Source organism: Austrofundulus limnaeus, unplaced genomic scaffold, assembly GCF_001266775.1.
Source record: "Austrofundulus limnaeus strain Quisiro unplaced genomic scaffold, Austrofundulus_limnaeus-1.0 Scaffold1, whole genome shotgun sequence".
Classification (NCBI taxonomy): Eukaryota; Metazoa; Chordata; class Actinopteri; order Cyprinodontiformes; family Rivulidae; genus Austrofundulus; species Austrofundulus limnaeus.
Window position 1 is genome coordinate 3751246 of NW_013952403.1, and position 17576 is coordinate 3768821.

The 17576-nt window shown below is 39.8% G+C and overlaps 4 protein-coding genes across 5 annotated transcripts in view; 3 read left to right on the plus strand and 1 right to left on the minus strand.

Moving 5' to 3' along the window:
- zgc:153018 (Transmembrane protein 179-like) overlaps positions 1 to 3055 on the plus strand; it is a 3649-nt gene extending 594 nt beyond the window's left edge. The window contains exons 2-4 of the mRNA XM_014005629.1: positions 488 to 625; positions 2035 to 2113; positions 2273 to 3055. Coding sequence (XP_013861083.1) covers positions 488 to 625; positions 2035 to 2113; positions 2273 to 2473 — 418 coding nt within the window. The 3' untranslated portion in view covers positions 2474 to 3055. The remainder of the gene's footprint in view (positions 1 to 487; positions 626 to 2034; positions 2114 to 2272) is intronic.
- Positions 3056 to 4371: 1316 nt separating this feature from the next.
- si:ch211-107m4.1 (heterogeneous nuclear ribonucleoprotein U-like protein 2) lies at positions 4372 to 10008 on the plus strand. Its single transcript, XM_014005639.1, has 11 exons — positions 4372 to 5047; positions 5569 to 5645; positions 5746 to 5988; positions 6067 to 6179; positions 6262 to 6528; positions 7348 to 7470; positions 7564 to 7665; positions 7793 to 7961; positions 8082 to 8315; positions 8393 to 8445; positions 9696 to 10008. Exons 1-11 carry the CDS (start codon positions 4590 to 4592, stop codon positions 9726 to 9728), a joined length of 1872 nt encoding a protein of 623 aa, XP_013861093.1. The 5' UTR covers positions 4372 to 4589; the 3' UTR covers positions 9729 to 10008.
- On the minus strand, positions 9798 to 13789 carry nudt22 (nudix (nucleoside diphosphate linked moiety X)-type motif 22). Its single transcript, XM_014005649.1, has 7 exons — positions 13711 to 13789; positions 13153 to 13296; positions 12446 to 13040; positions 12238 to 12363; positions 11778 to 11875; positions 10256 to 10349; positions 9798 to 10146 (listed from the first exon to the last, which is right to left on the minus strand). The coding sequence occupies exons 2-7, from the start codon at positions 13266 to 13268 to the stop codon at positions 9994 to 9996; spliced, it is 1182 nt and encodes a 393-aa protein (XP_013861103.1). The 5' UTR covers positions 13269 to 13296; positions 13711 to 13789; the 3' UTR covers positions 9798 to 9993.
- Positions 13790 to 14295: 506 nt separating this feature from the next.
- dnajc4 (DnaJ (Hsp40) homolog, subfamily C, member 4) overlaps positions 14296 to 17576 on the plus strand; it is a 4728-nt gene continuing 1447 nt past the window's right edge. For both annotated transcript variants that reach the window (XM_014005680.1, XM_014005687.1), the window contains exons 1-6: positions 14296 to 14348; positions 14793 to 14850; positions 15563 to 15678; positions 15812 to 15902; positions 16259 to 16437; positions 16535 to 16702. In XM_014005680.1, coding sequence (XP_013861134.1) covers positions 15587 to 15678; positions 15812 to 15902; positions 16259 to 16437; positions 16535 to 16702 — 530 coding nt within the window. In that variant the 5' untranslated portion in view covers positions 14296 to 14348; positions 14793 to 14850; positions 15563 to 15586. The remainder of the gene's footprint in view (positions 14349 to 14792; positions 14851 to 15562; positions 15679 to 15811; positions 15903 to 16258; positions 16438 to 16534; positions 16703 to 17576) is intronic.

Here is a 17576-nt window from a genome sequence, read left to right on the forward strand (position 1 = left end):
CACACACACACACCAATTTATAAGTACTAAGATGGGATTTAGTGACTTAATCTTAAGCTGTAAGAATTTGCTATGCACCAGAGTTTTTACATGCTCACACACACACACACACACACACACACACACAAAATTATCCCCAATCTCAACACTTAGATCATGCATTTATAATAATGACATAACATGCTACAATTAGTTTGCAGTATGCGAACATATATTCAAATAAAATAAAAAAAAGCTTTGCATCTAACAGTATAAAACATTAAAGCTTGGATGATTTATACATTCACACTGAATATCAATTTTGCTATGATGTATTGTTTTTACAGTTTTAACAGAGCATTACATATACATAATGCTGTTATTTAAGCTTTGCTCCATAGGCAATATTTGAATGGCAGTTTTAAAATGTTCATATTTGCTTAATAACCACTGTTCTTACAATATGCATAATGTGTGTAATGGTTGCATGTTGTGTTTCTCCATGCAGCACCCTGTTTTCATCCTTCCTCACTGTCCTGATGAGTGTGTGCGTCCTCTTCCTGTCCGGAGGGGCCAGCGTTATTTTGTCTCTTGGATTCAGTTCCTGGTGTGACACTGTGACGGACGACAACACGCGGCCCTACAGGTACATCCATCACCTGTGTTGCAGTGGGTTTGACTCATTGTTTGTGGTTTGTTTAGGAGTTTCAGCAGGGATGGACAACTTAAATGACAGAAGGGGCCACATTTTTAGTTGACACTACTAGAAGCTAGGCCACACAGCACTAACTTACCTAAATGTAATAAAACTGCTATTTTTAAAAATGTTTGTATGTACATATGTAAATTAAACCTACATAGGCTACAGTGAAATAACTTTACATATTTCATGCATGTGTAACATTTTTACTCTTGTCTAATAAACATGTATACACACATTTGAAGCAAATAAATGTAAGCCTACTTTAGTGAGCTGTGGTTCCTGAAAAAAGTCACTGTTTTTGTACTTGTGACTTCAGTAAACTTTGCATATTTAGCTTTGTGCAACGTGTTGAACTGGCGACTTATATTAAAATCCTTAATGGCCGACAGCGTCTCTAAGCAGACTAAATACAGGTTTGATTTGAAATTCTGTGAACAGTTAGTCTGCCTTCCATTTCACCCAAAACATGAGATTTTATCTTTCTGTAAACATTATGTAAATCTTCTGCACTGGTAGAGAAGACCTCTGTATTGGATGCGCCCTCTAGTGGCAAACTTTGTTATTGCCACAGAGACAGTTTTATTATTATTATTATTATTATTATTAATTTGATTTTTAGGGCACTTTACATTCAAGAATCCCAAAGTGCTACAAAAAAAAAAATCAAACATGGTCATAGAAGGTTCAAAACAGGTAGGTTTTTAGTTGTTTTTTTTTTAAGGATTCTGCAGTCTGTGCTTCCCTTAAATGATCTGGGAGTGAATTCCACAGACGTGGAGCAATATTGCAGAAAGCTTGGTCCCCCACTGTGCTGAGCTTTGTTCTGGGGATTTGGAGAGGGCAGGAGTTACCAGAATGGAGAGAACGAGTTTTATTGTGTGGAAGGAGCAGTTCTTTAAGGTGGGGGGGGGGGTGCATTGCCATGTATGCACTGGAATGTCAGAAGACCAATCTTGTACTGGGTTTTGGCAGGGACAGGAAGTCAGTGAAGAGAAGGCAGAGCTGGTGTGATATGGTCTTTTTTTTTTTTTTTTGTCAGAAGACGTGCTGCACTTTTTGAAGATTTTTAGATTTTTATTTGAAATATGAAAAATAATGGAATTCCAACAGTCCAGTCTTCTTTTATACATTTTAGTAATTTTCAAATGTAAATGTAAAAGCTGCGTTAAGTGTTTTTTTAAAGTAAAAAATGTTTTTAAAAAAAGTCACCTGTGGGCTGGATGTGGCCCGCAGGCCGCCAGTTGTCCATCCTTGGGTTCTGAACAGTTCTGTCAGTGCTGCAGGCAGGAGTAACATATTTTCACTTTGTTTCTGGATCTTTTTATCATCCCTTCTTTCTTGTTTGTTTCCAGCTGTGCAGAGTCTCAGTCGGTCCCACTTTACCTCGATGTCAACACCTCCACTTTCTTCACAGATCTCAGTCTGGCTCAGGTGAATGAACCCACCTACAGTAGAAAACATGATGCTGGCATGTTGTGTTCACGTTCTTTACCATTCAAGGGGATTTTGATCCCATCCTTCTCATCCCTCAGTTGAGTTGGTTCCCAGTTTTGTGTGTCAGCGTCGGTTCTCGGTTTCTTGTGTCCTCAGGCGTCTCTGTGGTGCGTGACGGCTCTGTGGCTCGCTCAGTCCGTCCTGGCCTTCCTGCGGCTCTACCACTCTCACAACCAGCACATGACCGGACCGTGTCTGCACCGAGACAAGGAGCTGCTGCTAGGAGGCAGCTCCTTGTCTGACTGCGGCTCTGCTTCGCCTCCTCATCCTCCGGAAACTCCAACCATCTTAGTCTGAATTAGAGTGAGAGGTAGAGATACAACTCCTCATTAGTTCACTTCAAACCTCATTTTGTTCACTTTGACCTCAGATAGAATCCACTTCCCATTGTTTTTAAATATTCAGAACTTCCCATTTAGCAAAGCCCGATCAGTAACTCGTATTTATGATTTGTTAGATTCTAAAGCTTAAAGTCAGAAACACCAAAGATGTTGGAGGTTGTGTTGTCATTAATTAGTCTGAACTGAACAAGTTTGACGCTTGTGTTTTTACATAGATACAGTTATTGTTCTCAAAGAAAGAATAATTTGATCTCAGGCCCCAGGCAATGTTAAACATAAAATGTGACAGAAATCAGACTTCAGGACTTGTTTCTAGAATAAAAAGTAAAGTCTTAACATGAATGAAACAAAAATCGTTGATATCTGAGGGAAAAAAAGGGATTTAACAAAATAAAACAGAAACATGCATCAGATACTCTGAAATATCTAATATTCTAATAGCCAGTGTTATCCAAAAGCTTTTGCTATTTCACTATAATTTTGTAAATTGTTTTTATTTATACATATTTTATTCAGTTTTTATTTATACATATTTTATTCAGTTTTTATTTATACATATTTTATTCAGTTTTTATTTATACATATTTTATTCAGTTTTTATTTATACATATTTTATTCAGTTGTTTTTATTTATACATATTTTATTCATGTGACTGACAGCACTGTAAGCAATGTGAGTATTTAAATCCAATCTGGTCATATATTTAAGATGCATGATTGTTTACATTTGTCCTTGTTATCAAGAAGATGAAAAACATTTATTTTCTGGTTGTATATATTGAGGTGAAGCACTGAGGTGCTTCAGTAGTGCTTTTGTTGTGGCTTGAGTGCGACTGAGCCACCACGTTCATGAACCAGGCTCACTGTGTGAGCGGGACCTGAATGTTCTGTTGTGTTGTGTACATGGGGGGGTTGAAAAAGGAACAACGCACAGCTGACCTTCTCTGCTCTTGTGACGATTTTTATTATGATGCTGTTTGTGCGGATGCAGCTGCTCTCTGTGGGGTCAGTCAGAGCCTCAGTTTAACCAGAAGGTAAGCTTTCCTGATCGCACAGAGAGAGTTCTGTCGATGAAAAGGAAAGAAGTTTCTAACTGGGACCGGAGCAGCTGAAATGAAACTGGAACAGCAGAGCTGGAAATCTGAAATACAGGGAACATGTGGTTCTTATTACTTGAATTATATGAAGTGTTTTTGGATTTTAACCATATGTGGTTTTGCTTTTACCTATGTTATCCATCATGTGTTTTCCATTTGTATTTCATTATTGTTAAATAAAGCACTTCCAGAGTTAATAAAGTTTGTTGTAACTTAAACATGCCCGAATCTGATTTAATAGTGTTGCAGCTAACTTATTTTGTCAATTATTTGTGTTACTTGATATAAAAAAGATAATTTTAACAGTATATTCAATTTACAGTAAAACAGACAAACTACCTTGTGACAGGTAACTAGGGCTTTGCTGAAAATGTGAAAAAAAAAACCCTACTTGAAGTGAATCAATTAGTTTGTCCTTGTTGCAAGCAAATTTTCCTTACAAAACTTGTAAAAAGTATTAAAACAGGGTTCATGACATAAAATAAGTCATGTTTCATGACTAGCTTCATTATTTTTTTCAAAAAATATTTTAGACAGTAATCAAAATATTACAAGTTTTTTGTTAACAAAAGTTTATTAATAAAACAGTAAATATAGGATACAGCAGTATGATTTCTAAATCCGTGTTTATTCCTGATTAAAACTAGAAATGATGATGCTTTTTAAATTTGTAATAACTTTTTTGTTTTTTCAGAGTCAAAAGCTGCTCACTGTATTTTTGATGAAGCCAAACGCGAACAGCAGAGTGTAGTACCTAATCTTGTCTTTAGGTGTCAGTAAAGATCCGTTTAACGATCTAATCAGCCTGAAAGAGGAAGAAGAAGAACCAAAGAGCCAATCAGAGTCCACGGCTTCATAGTGAACCTTGTTTTGAGATTTCTCTCACTTTCTCAGCTTTTTTGTTGACTTTGATTTTGCTTTTTTGAGGACGAACTTGAACATTTGCTACGGTTAACTTAACTTTCGTGCGATAAAATGAAGCTAACAGACATTAAGAAGTTAAAAGTGAAGGAGCTGAGGTCCACACTCACAGCACTCGGTTTGGACCCCAGAGGGCTGAAGGCTGAGCTGGTGGACAGACTGTGGTCTGCATCGCAAGCGAGACAGGGTTCGGGAATTTTAGAGGAGACGAAACAAGCAAACGAGAGCGCGCTGACACCGTCAGTACCGGAGCAGACCGTCGAACCCCAGTCAGTGAGTCATGGTGTTACTGCGCGCTGTGAAGTAGACCCTGTCAGACAGTACACAAACACGTCCACTCAAACAGAACCAGAACCGTCAGCAGTACAGCCTGGTTCTCAGTGTTTTTCAACGCCTGAGCTCGTTTGCCAGACAGACGAAGGAGGGCTGGGACCTACAGAAAGTATTACTTCAGAGAATATTAGCAGAGGAAGAGCTTTCTATGAGTTTAAAGAGGAGATACGATATAAAAGGTAGGTTCTAAATGAAAAGAGCAGGTTACAAATAATAAACACACAAATATAGACCTGTGTTAACATGACTGTCCACTGTAATAAACAATTTGCTTCACTAACATCATAGCCGGTTATTTATTTATAGACAATTTATGTTTGGCTTATTTACGACCCATTACTGACTGTGGTTCAGTGTCGTTTATTTTATATAAAATGACTAAAGAAAAATATTTCTAAATAGTTGTAATTGAAGCATATTTTGTTGGTAACATTTTTGTAAATATAAGGAATAATTTATAATTACTTCTAAGACTAAATGAAGGACAGTTGCTGACTACCTTACTGTGATTTATAAATAATCTTAGCTTATTTCTATTAGTGCAAAAACCTGCTTCTAAGCTTAAATCTGCACGTTAAATCCTAAAGAACATCATTTCTGTCACTCATCTGATGTGTTTCTTATGTTTTTACTGACAACAGTTCTAATCAGTAACTTCTTATGAGGATCTTTAATAAGAGTCTCTTTTTTCCTCAACCAGAGCCAAATCACCTCAGCCCCCCTCGGAGAAGGAAGATGCAGAGGTCCGTGATGTAGATAAAGTTCGATTAGACACATGTGAGTTTTAAGACTTTTATAAGTTGTTTTGGTATGTAATAAATATTATTCTCTAATGTTTTTATTAGAAAAGTTTAGCAACTTTGTCTGCTTTCCTCAGATGGTTGTCACCTCCACTTTGAGGTGGGTCCGGATGGATCCTGTGGGCAGCCACGATTCTGGGACCGGTTCCCCTCGCTGTGGTCTGGCTGCAGGCTCAGCCACGGCGTGCAGCAGGGCCGGGTGGGCTTTGAGGTCAGGCTGGACAGGAAGTTGTTGAGTGTAGAGGCAGAAGACCAGGAGGTCAGAGAGCCGTATGGACTGAGAGCGGGCTGGTCCGTGGTTGACACCTCTCTGCTGCTGGGTAAGGACTGGGTTTACTGAAAACGCTTGTGTGTTTGTTGCACGGCCTTTAACTGAGTTATACCGGGCTTCATATCAGGTGAAGATGAACTATCTTTTGCTTATGATGGGCGCGGTAAAAAAGTTTGTGGTGGAAAAGAAGAGGAGTATGGCGAACCTTTCTCTGAAGGAGACATTATTGGCTGTTACGCTGTAAGTATAAATATATTCTGAAGCTCAAGTCTAAATGGTGCTGGACTCATTTCTTTTTCTTCCGTATCCATGTTTGTACCAGTCGTTTTCAAACGATGGTGCTGCTGAGCTCTTTTTCCAGAAGAACGGTCGCGTCATGGGTGTTGCCTTTTACCTGGACGCCCCTGTGCTGCTGGGTCATCCCCTGTTCCCTCACGTCCTCTGTAAGAGCTGCTCGGTCCAGTTGCTGCTGGATCCTGCAGCTCCTCAGTGGTACCCCGGCCCACTGGGGTTTACTCCGCTGGCAGCGCTCCCTGCCGGGCAAAGAGTTTGCTCCTCATCAGCTCCTGCCTCCAGAGCACAGAGTGAGGTGAGAGGCTGTTTGGGAAACCGGTTGGTAGATTTTTAATTTGGTTTGTTCTGGATGATAAAAGTCAGTTTGATGAATTACCAGAAGTTTTTTGTTTGTTTGTTTGTTTCAGTTTTGTTCTACTTTCTGTTTTAATTTTCATTGCAAACAACATGTTTTTGACCAGGGCAGGGCTAGTTAGTTGTTGTGTGCACTGCTGCAGGGATGTTTTCTTTACAAGTGTCTTTGATCAGTCTACAATTTATGGTGTTAAGACTCGAGACTTGGATTTGCAAAAAGAAAAAAAACCACTTGATACTTGAATTTGCAAAAAAATAACCACTTGAGTCTTGTATTTGCAAAAGACAAACAAACAAAAAAACACTTGAGACTTAGATTTGAAAAAAAAAAAAGACTTGAGACTTGGATTTGCTTGGCTTACTCAGAACTTCGGTTTATGTAGATCCAGAAAAAAAGGTCATATACGTTTCTTAGTACTACTTTAAGGGGGACATATCGTACAAAAAACACTTTTTTAGCTGTTAAATTCCATTTGTTGTGTATTTGGAGTCGCACCTCAGAACAGGGGTGAAAGAGGGGCTTGTGGAGTTACAATGAGGAGGAATTCAGACCAAAGCGTTGCAGTTCCACTTTATATAGCCCCCAACTGAATGGTTTAAATGTGAAAAAAGGATTTAAAAACATGATATGTCCACGTAGAAGCCAACAGTTGTCTCTAAAAATAGTTTGTCTAAAAATGAATTCAGTCTAAATTCAGATTTAACACATTCAGAGCCGAGTTGCACAGTAACATTTCATTTCATCTTTCTGTCCCTCCAGGTGGTGATGATGGTGGGACTTCCTGGTTCTGGGAAAAGCCACTGGGTCCGAACCCACGTGCAGAAACATCCAGAGAAGAAGTACAAACTGCTGGGAACAGAGGAGCTGCTGGCATGTATGATTGTCAGTCAAACCTTCAGCTTTTCTTATGTTACAGGTTCAGATGATGATGATGATGATGATGATGATCAGCTGATCTGATGTGTGTGTGTTTAGAGTGGTGGTCACAGAGAAAACAGGCTGCAGCAGGCTTCTCAGTGTCTGACCGAACTGATCAAGATGGCAGCAGAAACTCCTGGAAACTACATCCTCGATCAGGTAACTCCTCCAAAATAAAAGTCTGTTCGACCCCAAAGTGACGCGAATTTGTGGAACGCGTCTGCGCAAAGTTTCACGGTCGTCGTTTGCGGATACAGACGTTTACCCCACCCCTCTCTGTTCCCAGTGCAACGTCCTTTTCTCCGCACGCCGTCACAAGCTGCAGCTGTTCGCAGGCTTCAGGCGCCGAGCTGTGGTGGTCTTCCCTGCAGCAGACGAGTGGAGAAGACGACTGCTCGAGCACCGAACGAAAAACGGGGAGCACGTCCCTGAGACGGCTCTGCTCAAACTCCAAGGTTCTTCACTTTTTAAAGGAAACACGAGAGTGGCTGAAAGATAGGCAGCGTGTAAAAATGTTTCCCTGTATGAGCCTTAAAACACCGCTACAATAAAAACATGTATTTTCTCTTCCGCAGTTAGTTGCAGTCTTCCAGAGGAACAAGCCGACCTGCTGGAGGAGCTGCAGTTTGTTGAACTGCCACAGGGACAAGCACAAGCGCTCCTGAAGGAGTACCAGGACGAAGCTCGCAGACTGCTGCCCCCTGTCCCCCGACGAGAGAGAAAGAAGCCACGATTTTACAAGAAAAGACATCCCCTTCACCTCCCCCCACCCTCACACAGGACTCAGTGGACCGGGCCTTATGGTCAATGTGAGAAACGATAGATAATGTTTTAGTAGACGTTACAGTTAGAGGTTATTTATTTACTGGTGTTTTTGTCTTTGAAGGTTGGAACGATGGAGGAGCCGACGAGCAAACATGGAGCCAGCAGCCAGGATATGTGAGTACTATAAGTTTATAACGGTCCTCTGTGCAACATGGGTCATTCCACACCAAATCACCCCGTGGTTTTAACCCGACCACACACAGTATCTCAAATTTTGAGTCAATCAGACCAGTAGTTCCAGAGAAATGGGCCCTCAAAATTTCTGATTTTCTGCCAAATTGGGCACATCTGCCTACTAACCCCAATTATCTCACAACTACCGGGCTAATTTTCACAAATCTTGTATCATAAGAAAAGTAATTTGAGTTTTTGATTGAACATGTTGGGGTCTATTAAACATTTGATCTTTCCTACAACCTTGAAATTGAACATGTGGATCACATGACCATGAGGTCCCAGCCCCCGCCCCATTTGATATCTAAAGGAGGGAAATGTTTCAAAGTGGCAATATAAAATGTGTGATAAATGTACATGATTACATGAATATGTAAAGTCTCTCTTTGCATGAACTCAGGCAGATACAAGGTTGTTTTTCCTTTAATTTTGTTTGTGATTTATATTTTTTATTGTATATAGAATTTGTTGTTTTTTAAATGAATAATTTTTCTAAATTTCTTCTTAAAAATCTCATATTGGCTATAGATTAACCTGATTTATAAAAACATTCTCAGAGTGGCCTAATATGATTCCACTGGTTATATTAGACTGAACGTTCCTGAAATTTACACCCTTATTTTAGAGATACTGTGCTGAGGGGATCACGATTGACAAAAATGCCAATTTTCATCAAAATCTGAGCAGTTCGGGTTAAAATTTTAATTTTTTTTTTTTTTGGGTGTTTTGACACAGAATGATCCACATTTTCTGTTAGGGGGGTGCGTACTTTATTCATTATTTCAGCAGCAGTTTAATCTTATTCTAAACCTCTTTCTGAAGGTGGTACTCTGTGTTTTTACAAGTACAGATTCATTATCTGTGACCTAAAACTGAATAAAAATAAAGATGAGAAAAGCTGCTATTTTATAATAACTTACCATGCTTTGATTACATTTAAAAACAATAAGACAGCTTGAAAACATTTATTTCTGATTATAAAATCCAGTCTCTCTAGGTTATTTTGGTTTAGAATAAAAAGGTAAACAGACTAGTTTAAATAAAACATACGTGTTTGAAAATTAGAGTCTCTTTTGGTACAGAGTTGTTCTTGAACTTCTTCTTAAACCTCGGCTGCTTATTTTAGTCCAAGTCAAAGCCCTTCATTGTTGATTTCACTCATCGCCGTTCTTCTTTTTATGTCATTTCAGTGGAACAACAAAAACTCTGCTTACAGTTACTGATGAAGAAACCTGAAAACCAGAAGCTGCTGCCGAGGATGATGATAATAATAATAATAATGTTGTCAAAAATCAAATATCAGCAAGTTTTTAATCATTTTCTGCGTTGACATTCAAAGATTTGTCATTTCATTGACAAAACATAATTTTAAGAATATTTGTATTCAAAGTATTTTGATACATTTAAATTAGTTTTGTACACAGTACAAATATGACTAAAATTACAGTATTTTTTGCAGTTTTAACACTATCGCCAAAGTGAATAAAGCTAACTTGGACACGTTGTGTTGAGCTGATCCTTTGTGTCCACTCTGCGATGTGGTCTGTCCGGTCTCACCATCTGATAAAGAAGAACGGCTCCTTTAGCCGAGGGACACATCTCCGACCAGAGGGGGCTGCTTCTGTTCATCTGCAGAACCTCCTGCAAACCAGGACACGTTTCACAATTTAACCACTTCCTGTTGACGACTCTACAGTTGGTTTAATGAGAGGCCGGCTCATTGTGGTGACGAGCTGCAGTAACTACTGACCGCACTGCTGAGGAAGACCACATCTGTGGACTCGTTGGCCTCGGCGCCTCCCTCCCAGTATAAATGTCTCACTTCGTCAGAACGCAGTGAGCAGCTGAGACGCACAGACAAAAGTGACTTAATGTCATTTATGAAGTTTTTATGATATATCAGACCACAGAAAACACCTGAAGGTTGATCTAATTTCACTTTATTACAGTATTGTAATATGTGTGGCAACTCTAATCAGGTAGTCTGGTTCAATAAAGCTTTATACTCAAATTGTTTGACTTTTAAATAATTAGTAAATGATGATCTAAGTATGACGTTTAAATAAAAAACAGTTCTTTCTTTATTCAGTTTTCACTGGTTTTCTGAAGTTTAAAATAAAACTTTAATCAAATTTTGGATCAGTAAACATGTTTTCATCTCCTCATTAAAGAGATCCACAATTAGCTGTAACATTAAACTTTATTTAATAAACATTTTAACTGTAAAATAAAGACTGTAAAAATACTGTAGGCTGTTTAGTTTTGTAAATTTTTTAAAATATATTTTAACACGGACGGACCCATTTTATTTACACGCAAAGCATTCTGGGTAAATGATGACATCAACTAGGTCATCGGTGTGAGGCTGCTAGCGAACTATATCCACCCTGAAGGTTAATCTTGGACGATATCTGACGATCGGCTCTTTTAAATGAAACCAGAGAGCGTTGACAGAGAGGAGAAGGTAGAAATGACTCAGCCTGGAACTGAAAATATGGATGGAGGACAACAGAGCTGCTTCATGGAAGAAGAAACTCAGCTTAGCCTGTTAGCCTTTGCGCTAGCCCTCATGCTATATTGCCTTATATGTATTAGCTTGGTGCAAGCGCGACAAACAAGCTAAACTGAGGTCCTCCATCCATATTTTCAGTTGCAGACTGAGTCATTTTTGCATTCCCCTCTCTGTCATGTGGATGGAGGACCTCAGTGACGAGAGGAGAATGTGTAGCGCTGAGCTAATACATATACTGTATATGGTGATAGCGTCAGGGCTAACGCTAAAGCTAACAGGCTAAGCTGAGGTTCTTCTTTCATGAAGCAGCTCTGTTGTCCTCCATCTATATTTTCAGTTTCAGGCTGAGTCATTTCTATCTTCTCCTCTCTGTCAACGCTCTCTGGTTTCATTTAAAAGAGTCGATCATCAGGTATTGTCCAAGATTAACCTTCAGGGTGGATATAGCTTGCTAGCAGCCTCGCACCGATGACCTAGTTGATGTCATCATTTACCCAGAATGCTTTGCATGTAAATAAAATGGCCCCGTTCATGTAATATATTTTTAAACTTTTAGTTAAAAAATTATAAAAACTGAACATCCTACTGTATTTTTACAGTCTTTATTTTACAGTTAAAGTATATGTTTATCATAAAGTCTAATGTTACAACTAATCGGGGATAAATAGACGTTCGTATGTCACAAAAAATCATCCTGAGAGAAGCTCTGCTTTAAAAGAAATCTGTAGACATTTGTTCGGAGGGTTCAAACTTAACAAACCTGACGTAGAACTCGGCGCTCGGTCTTCCTGCGCTGGTGTGATTCAGAGCGACGCCCATCAGGACGGGGGCTCCCAGCGAGCTCAGAGGAATATTCACCTGGAAACAGAGCAGGTTAGGTTTGATTTAATATTATTTCTGTTATTTCGGCTGTTCTCTTCTACAGGGGTCACCACAGCGAGCTAACAAGCATAAACCGTTTTACTCCAAACGCCCGTCCTTTCCTGCTCGAACCTGCAGCTTCAGGACTAAAAGACTGCAGCCCCTGACTGCTCAAAATGAATAATATCCTAATGGCTGCAGCATCCTGTAAATAATGGATTTCTGTGAAAAGAAAACTTTAAGCTGTACAGCTCATTTTCACACATACAGTAAAATGTGATTCTTGTTTAACGAGGTTAAAGCTCGTTACATCCCCCCTAATTTACATATATAACGTTGAGTTTTGCAGACAGACCCACCTCGTCCCTGATCTCTGCACACACGGAGGAGAACAGCTCCGAGACGACAGCATCGGGCCTCTGCTGCATCATGACCACGCTGATCTGTTCCTCACGCACCTCCTGACCCAAACGCCCACACACCACCTGCAGAGGAGTCGATAAGAAACACGCCGGGCCCCTTTATTTGATTTATTTTTTAACAAAACGCAGCTTTAATTCACTTTACCTTGGGCTCTGGGTGACCCCCGGGAATGTCCAGGAGCCCGCCGGCCTCGGCCACTTTCTGGCTCCTCCTGATCAGCACCACCTGACCGTCATCGGTGCACAGCACGGCACCCACGCCGAGAGGCTGGGCCAGCAGCGCCAGAGGCTCGTCAAAGTCCTCCTCGCCACGCCGACGCAGCTCCGCCACTTGACACGACCAGTTTGTTCCCAGGTAGTCCTTGTAGCAGGTGAGGCCCAGTCTCAGGACCAGAAGGGTCTCAGAGTCCGAGTGATGATCCGCTGCAGCGCTCTTCGGTTCCTGTGACAGGATGTCAACTGTCTTCTGAACAACGCCTTCAGCACTTTCTGTCTGATTTATACACCCGTTCCTAACGTCCACACGGTGCTGAGCATCGCCGTGCCCCAACCGGTCCTCTGAGCCGTGCAGGAGGGGGACGTGGAAGGACTGAGTGTGAGGTGGATGCTTTGGAGAGGCCAAGCTGAATGAATGTAGTCTGAATTTCGCGCCGTTAAAAAGCCACGGCTCCTTGGATAGCCGCTCGGCCCAAACCTCGTTTATGTGACGCTCCAGATGCAGATCTGTCTGCCTGTTGAATCTGAAGGAGGAAACAACACAACAACAATCGCTTTTGTTTTTGTGAGTCTAACTTTATTCAGCATTAAGTGAATAGCACTATCCTAACCTCGTGTAAACTGGAAGAAACATACCTTTCAGAAAGCTCCACTTGTACTTGAGTCTCCAGCAGCCCCCTCCAGTGTGTACAGTGCAGCAGCACAGACACCTCCGGGTCCATCATGTTTCTCTGTGGATCATTTGTCTCCATCTGGTCCTGACGCTCTGAGGGGTAGAACCTAAAAAAAAATAATCTTGTTGAGGTGGGTATATACATATATATGGACCATGTAATACTAACTGTATGAACTGTAACACATTAAAGCCATAAGCTGTCCTGCAGGAGATACAACAAGTATCACAGAAGTAAAGCATTTAGTTAATCTTTAATCTGATGGGCTATAAAAAGCGGTTTATGGTTGATTTGCATCTTAAAACGTAGAACTGTCATATTTTCTAAGTGCTGAGATAAAATTATAATTTCATAAGAAGGAAATCCGGTCAAAAAGATTTAATCGTGTAACTTAGCTTACTTTATATGCAAACCCAGGAAGAAGAAATTACTCGAACAATAAAGCCCTAAAGCAACAATCTGTATTGTTTTTTAATTATTATAACTAAACAATAGGGTTTAAAACTAAAACTTTTCTTACCGTTTTTACGATGTGGAGATCGAAAGCACTTTTACAACAGAACAGGATTGCTTCTTCCTCTTTCTTCTTTACAGTCATTTCTACTGTAGAAATGCGCTCATTATTACCACTCAGTGGCCAAAAAGGAGAACTGCAGTTTAGATGACGTTTCACGCACCAATGACGTACCTCTTTGTCACGCACATTCATCCATTATGGAGGAAAAAAAGAAAAATAAAACACGTGAAATACAGACTGTATTACACGTCGTTTATGTGAGTGAACGAGTATTGGTAATAAGATGTTCTTTGTAATAATTCGCCATAAAGACACAAGGTTAAAAGGGGCGTGTTCAGATGTCATCAAGCGGAGAAGAATCTTCAATATCTTCCGGTCAAAAATAAAAACAATAAAAATATTTAAATATTTTAGGTCTATAAAAATGTAAATATGCTTTTCTTTATATGCATTTTTTGTGTTGCTGTATAAAATAATTTTGCACCGTTTTATTTTTTGTAATTATGGACATTATTGCTCTAAAATTATAAACTTTCTTTTATTTTGAAAAATAAAGTCTTGTTATGGTTTGGCACATGCTAACTATCGATGCTAGCTTGACGCAATGGAGCACCGTTCTGTTACAAAACTGATTTCGTCTTGTATGTCAGCTTTTCTACCTCAAGTGTTACTTTATACTAAATGTTTGTAGTTTAAATGATCACACTTTGAGTGTCCGGAGATAATGTAGACTTTTTTACGATGCTAACAGTCTCAGAAATTGTTAGATGGTTCAGTTCAACTGTTAGCATTAGCATCTAAACAAAGCGTCCTTACAAAGTCTTGTTTTCTTTCTTTGACAGATGTTGTTTTTAACGTAATAAAGGGTGAATAGCTCGTATTGTATTAACTGTTGGTGCGACACTCAAAACTAAGTTTAGTCAGATGTTTATTTAACAAGTCGAAGTTAGATTTTAATGTACTTGTCCAACTCAAAAACATGCATTTTCTGGTTATACTTTGATTGACAGGCTGTGTTGTGTTTGAATGACTGTTTTGTTTGTTTTGTAACTGCATTGCCCCTTATTTTACGTTGTGTTTTTCAGTCATTTGCTGACAGATGTGCTGCTGACGTCCACCTCTTCAATGGAAACTTGGTGACAGGTGATAACAAACAGCTGGATCTCAAGCACACTATTATTTTTGCTGAAAATTTTCAGTTTGTCAGTAAATACCTGGTTTGAAATGAGGAACATGGTTTAATAAGTTCAAGAACTTTCAGTGCCATAGACAAAAATGTTTAATATTTACATTTTCGCATAAATAGTTTCTTATTCATTTGATGTAAATGTACTGGTCAGTACAGATTATTTTATGGACTTGGAACCCAGTCATTCACAATCTGAAGATCTGCAGTTATTTTCATGTCTTGGGTTTTTTGTTTTTCTTTTTTGTTTGTTGCTTGTTTGAAAGCCACAATCCTTAATTCTAGAATTTGCTCAGTGTCAAAGTTAAATTAATTTCTAACTTGATGGCAATTCTTACACATTGTGAGAGTACTCTAAACCTAAATGGCTCATCCTTTAAAGCTTCTTTGAACAGATTTTGAATTTAAAGTATTGCTTTAAAGAATCCTTAATGCCCGCCTTGACAGAATTATAGCCATTTTTTGTAAAATGATAAAATAACATTAAATGGGATGACCACGGGCAATAATTTTATAGTCGATTAAATCCTGCTATGGTCTTCCACTGAAAGTAAATTGAGTATTTGTTTCTAAATTATGCAACAAAGTCTGGATTTCGCTCTTCGGTTCATATGATTCTCATTTCTTCCTATATATCAACTAAATTTCAAATATTACCTCACTGTGCAGGTCAGTCTTTGAAAAAAAACCGTCATGCAGTTGGAGGCACAACTGCGACTATGCAGGAGCTGTATTTTATGCTACAAGAGTGGACTGCAAATACTGTCCCGGAGCTACGCACAAAAGTAGGTACTCATTTAACTTAAATTTGTGAGTTGAGTTCAGTTATAACCACTGAAAACTGCTAAGCGGTCGTGTTTGTGTACTCTGCAGGTTTAAAACTTGTTTGGTTTTGAGTAATTTGTTTTATCACCACAGAAAAGCTGCGAACTACTACGACCTGCTGGGAGTGAAAACAGATGCTACTTCGGACGAAATAAAGAATGCATTTTTTGACAAATCTAAGAAGGTAGAAACTGCAGTTTTAAAAACAAAATAATGCATTTAAACGTAATATTCAACCACAAGAGGGCAGCCTTTTATAATCTGACCTGCTCACGGTTCCCACCGTGGGAGTGTTTGTTTTTATTCTGGGCCTAAATAAGGATAAAAATGTGTATTTTTTGTGGTTCTGTTATAATTAAGGAGAAAGACAAGTCATTTTTTAGAAAAAAAAAAAAGAAGTTTGGTTTGGAAATCAAACCACGCGTGTACATTTCTGTGTGCCGGTGGAGGCAGCATGCCCAGATAACCACATGTCTCCACCAGAATAACTTTTTTTAGTCAACGAAGCTCATCGTTGGCTCTGGCCTGCTCGCATTGCAGCTGCACCCGGACAGCGACCCGTCAAACCCGGCGCTGCATGGCCAGTTTGTGGAGCTGAATGAAGCCTACAGAATACTGAGCAAAGAGCTGAGCAGGAAGGAGTACGACTTCAAGCTCCACCGCCCGTACAGTGGAGGTCAGGCGTTCAGATCGACCTCCAACCACAGCAACTACGGACGGTGAATACTCATCAATCACTGGATCCCTCTTCCCCCCGCAACCCCACATCGTTAAAGGTCATCAATCGTGGTCATTATTTTGTTTGCTTTCTATCAGTCCTCATGCCCAGGAGAGCAGTCGTTACTGGGAGCAGTTTCGGCACTCTCAGAGCCCAAAGATGACCGAGGAGGACAGGCAGCATCAGAAGAGGAGGAACTTACAGGTGGCGATGTACTGTGTCATCGGTATGATGCTCGGCATTGGAGTCCACGTGGTCTTATTCAAGTAAATACTCATATTGTGCTGAAAATGCATGTGCTGGCGGCTAAGAGTCATTCACAACCCGTCTAGTTCTGTGAGTGTTGCATTAGATTAGGAATGCACAGATATGAACATTTCAGCCGATATCGAAAGCCGATATAATTATTGCTGTTATGGCCAATAACTAATATTACACAAACACACTTAGGTCTTTTTTTGATACCGTAAATAAACGACCAAACCTCCGACATGGCTCCCTATTTCAGTTATTCCTGGCTGTGCTGCATCAATATCCCTGTCATGATCAAACAGATGCTGCCCAACCATTTCCCCTCCCAAAACACAAAGCTAAAAAGTGGGAATTCAATATTGGACGTTACAGGCAAAGTGTGTATGATTTGTTGTTTTCAGTGACATCTAGTGGTTGAGTGGTTGAGTCATCCTCCCTGGTCCTCCCCCCACCCCCACCCCTCACTTCCAAACGCAAAGGAGTTGCTACGGTGTCTCTCAGGTGTCAAAAACCTTTGATAATTCCAACCGCGATGTCTACCAGCAGCTTCAGGGCTAATGATGTTTCAAGTGGTAAGATTATGAGCTTTAATAAGTAAAATTATCCCAGCTACAATAACAGACAACAACTATTACATTTATAGTATTACAACTAAAACCGTTTTTGATGCCGCCACCGCAGTTTGTCCTTCATGAGCCTTCGTAGACAAGATGGCGGCTGCCTGTAGTGGCAACCCGTGACCATGGAGATATAAACAGCTTTTTATAAGGTAAAAATAATAAAACAAGGTCTTTGTCTGCAATGATTAGACAGGTTTTTTATTAAAAAGAAAAAAATTGTATAGGTCTTCTGGACGGGTTCTTCTCTAATGAAACGTTTCGTCTCTCC

What these genes read in the sequence shown, in the direction of transcription:
- si:ch211-107m4.1 (XM_014005639.1), top strand. Translation starts at nt 4,590, where the DNA reads ATGAAGCTAACAGACATTAAGAAGTTAAAAGTGAAGGAGCTGAGGTCC. An exon ending in GAGGAGATACGATATAAAAG is followed by an intron (nt 5,048 to 5,568) that starts GTAGGTTCTAAA and finishes TTCCTCAACCAG; the next exon opens with AGCCAAATCACCTCAGCCCC. An exon ending in CCTCCAGAGCACAGAGTGAG is followed by an intron (nt 6,529 to 7,347) that starts GTGAGAGGCTGT and finishes CTGTCCCTCCAG; the next exon opens with GTGGTGATGATGGTGGGACT.
- nudt22 (XM_014005649.1), bottom strand. Translation starts at nt 13,268, where the DNA reads ATGGAGACAAATGATCCACAGAGAAACATGATGGACCCGGAGGTGTCT. An exon ending in GGGGTCACCCAGAGCCCAAG is followed by an intron (nt 12,364 to 12,445) that starts GTAAAGTGAATT and finishes ACTCCTCTGCAG; the next exon opens with GTGGTGTGTGGGCGTTTGGG. An exon ending in GTGCAGAGATCAGGGACGAG is followed by an intron (nt 11,876 to 12,237) that starts GTGGGTCTGTCT and finishes CTCTGTTTCCAG; the next exon opens with GTGAATATTCCTCTGAGCTC.